Source organism: Drosophila suzukii, chromosome 3, assembly GCF_043229965.1.
Source record: "Drosophila suzukii chromosome 3, CBGP_Dsuzu_IsoJpt1.0, whole genome shotgun sequence".
Lineage (NCBI taxonomy): Eukaryota > Metazoa > Arthropoda > Insecta > Diptera > Drosophilidae > Drosophila > Drosophila suzukii.
The window spans coordinates 79400780-79403893 of NC_092082.1; the positions used below are offsets into that span (position 1 = coordinate 79400780).

At 32.0% G+C, this 3114-nt stretch overlaps 2 protein-coding genes across 2 annotated transcripts; both read left to right on the top strand.

Annotated features, from left to right (window-relative positions):
* The first annotated feature begins 276 nt into the window (after positions 1 to 276).
* On the top strand, positions 277 to 921 carry hemo (hemotin). Its single transcript, XM_017088420.4, has 2 exons — positions 277 to 600; positions 694 to 921. Exon 1 carries the CDS (start codon positions 320 to 322, stop codon positions 584 to 586), a length of 267 nt encoding a protein of 88 aa, XP_016943909.3. The 5' UTR covers positions 277 to 319; the 3' UTR covers positions 587 to 600; positions 694 to 921.
* On the top strand, positions 707 to 886 carry LOC108020293 (uncharacterized). Its single transcript, XM_017088421.4, has one exon. The coding sequence runs from the start codon at positions 707 to 709 to the stop codon at positions 884 to 886; it is 180 nt and encodes a 59-aa protein (XP_016943910.4).
* Positions 922 to 3114: the final 2193 nt, after the last annotated feature.

Genomic DNA, 3114 nt, shown 5'->3' on the forward strand with positions numbered 1-3114 from the left:
AAAACAAAAATATGTTATATTAATTTAACTAGTAATTATCTGTGTATATTTACTAAATATTATCTAGTTTTAGTTTTTGCTTAACTTAATGTACAAATTTAAAAATGAGTATTTAATTTTAAATATATTTTTAACTTTTCTTAAGCTTAAGTAACAATGAACAATATTTTATTTAATTTTATAATATCAAAAAGTCTTTTAATATTTTTTCTTCCTGTAATTGAGATAAATATTTCGCCGTTTGAGCACAAAAAGTAAACATATTTGGGCTCATGTTTAGTTTTGATTCTTCTCTCGTTCATTGAGCGTCGTTTCTAAAATGGATTGGTCAGCAATTTTCGAACTTCTAAAGAAGTCAGAAGTCAATCTCTTTGTCCTAATACCCTTTGGAGTAATGATTTCGGTGGCGTTCGTGTGCTTTTCTTATCACTGCCATCAGTGTATTCGCGATCGCCGAAGAGCTCGGATCGAAGAGCAAAAAGTTCTACTGGATCAGCCTCTGAGTCGACTGTCGATCACTCCCGGATGCTCGATAGTCGCCAGCACCAAGTTAACCCACAGCCGCAATAGCGCAGACAACTATTAAAAACTGACTGTTTTGTAAGCTGATGAAATTAAATAAATATAAAATTACACAAATTAAAACAGTGATGATAAAGTTCAATTTTAAAGTACAATTTATTTATATTTTAGGAAGTGCCTTACGATGACTGATGGTCAAATTCATTTGTCCTACTTTATCTGCGGACCACTCTTTATACTAATGGTATTTATATATTTCTACTACTGGTATTTAAATGTCCGCGAGTGTCGAAGATCCCTTGGGCGTGAGCCCCCGCCTTCTGTGCTTGACGATATTTCTCAGGAACGAGTGCAAGTCTATTGACAAAGTACTTGCACTCGAGTTTACTCAATGTGAATCACTGCACAGACAAAAATAATTACCTATTAAGTAGATTTAACCATTTCAACACTAAATAAATGTTAATAATGAAGATTATAGTGAAGTGTTATTAACATAAAATATATATAAGCAAATGTTCGTGTTATTTTTGCATCAGATAGCGGAATTTTTCACTCAAAGCGTACTCATTTGTTGTTCCCATAAACAGCGCTTTAAATAGTCTGTTATTGCTTTCATTATTTTTTGTTATTCCCCATGCTCAACAAAGGTTCTGAAAATTTATGTAAAATTAAACTGGTTTAAAAATAATTAAAACATGAAAAATAACCAAAAACAAAGTAATTTAAAATTGTATTATTAGAATATGATTATGTTTAGTAGATACATGAATATATACGTAATAAAAATTGTTTTATTAAAAATTCAAGACTAATGATTTATTTTAATTGAAAATATGGAAAAATAAGACATGAAAATGGTTTAGAGTATTCAACCACAAACTCATAGAGGTATTCCACGTCAAAACCGGAGTCGTATACTCAAGTTATGGAATCTAGAAGAGCAGTTTTGGGTTCCCATACTGAAAACCATTGGAAACACGGGAAAATCGAACATGAAAATGGGTTAAAATTTTGACCATGGCTTAATAAAATAATTTGAATGCAGATTATAAGAAAATTTAACTACAAATTCAAAGAGGTATCCCACGTCGAAATCGGAATAAAATTACTCTAGTTATGGAATCTAGAAGTGCAGTTTTGGGTTCCCATACTGAAAACCATTGGAAATACGGGAAAATCGAACATGAAAATGGGTTAAAATTTTGACCATGGCCTAATAGAATATTTTGAATGCAGATTATAAGAAAATTTAACTACAAATTCAAAGAGGTATCCCGAATCGAAATCGGAATAAATTTACTCAAGTTATGGAATCTAGAAATTTCAGTTTTGGGTTCCCATAGTGAAAACCATTGGAAATACGGAAAAATCTTACATGCAAGTGGGTTAAAATTTTGACCCTGGCCTAATAGAACAATTTGAATGCAGATTATAAGAAAATTTAACTACAAATTCAAAGAGGTATCTCACGTCGAGATTGGAATAAAATTACTCAAGTTATGGAATTTCGAAGTGCAGTTTTGGGTTCCCATACTGAAAACCATTGGAAATACGACAAAATCGAACATGAAAATGGAATAAAATTTTGACCCTGGCCAATTAGAATAATTTGAATGCAAATCATAAGAAAATTTAACTACAAATTCAAAGAGGTATCCCGCGTCGAAATCGGAATAAATTTACTCAAGTTATGGAATTTCGAAGTGCAGTTTTGGGTTCCCATACTGAAAACCATTGGAAATACGGAAAAATCTTACATGAAAGTGGGCTAAAAATTTGACCCTGGCCAATTAGAATAATTTGAATGCAGATTATAAGAAAATTCAACTACAAAGTCAAAGAGGTATCCCACGACGAGATCGGAATAAAATTGCTCAAGTTATGGAATTTCGAAATGCAGTTTTGGGTTCCCATACTGAAAACCATTGGAAATACGGAAAAATCTTACATGAAAGTGGGTTAAAAATTTGACCCTGGCCAATTAGAATAATTTGAATGCAGATTATAAGAAAATTCAACTACAAAGTCAAAGAGGTATCCCACGACGAGATCGGAATAAAATTGCTCAAGTTATGGAATTTCGAAATGCAGTTTTGGGTTCCCATTCTGAAAACCATTGGAAATACGGAAAAATCTTACATGAAAGTGGGTTAAAATTTTGACCATGGCTTATTAGAATAATTTGAATGCAGAATATTAGAAAATTCAACTACAAATTCAAAGAGGTATCCCACGTCGAGATCGGAATAAAATTGCTCAAGTTATGGAATCTAGAAGTGCAGTTTTGGGTTCCCATACTGAAAACCATTGGAAATACGGAAAAATCTTACATGAAAGTGGGTTAAAAATTTGACCCTGGCCAATTAGAATAATTTGAATGCAGATTATAAGAAAATTCAACTACAAATTCAAAGAGGTATCCCACGTCGAGATCGGAATAAAATTACTCAAGTTATGGAATTTCGAAGTGCAGTTTTGGGTGGAAAATTTTATTTCCATTGGAAATACGGAAAAATCGAACATGAAAATGGGATACAATTTTAACCACGGCTTAATAGAATAATTTGAATGCAGGATTTAAGAAAATTC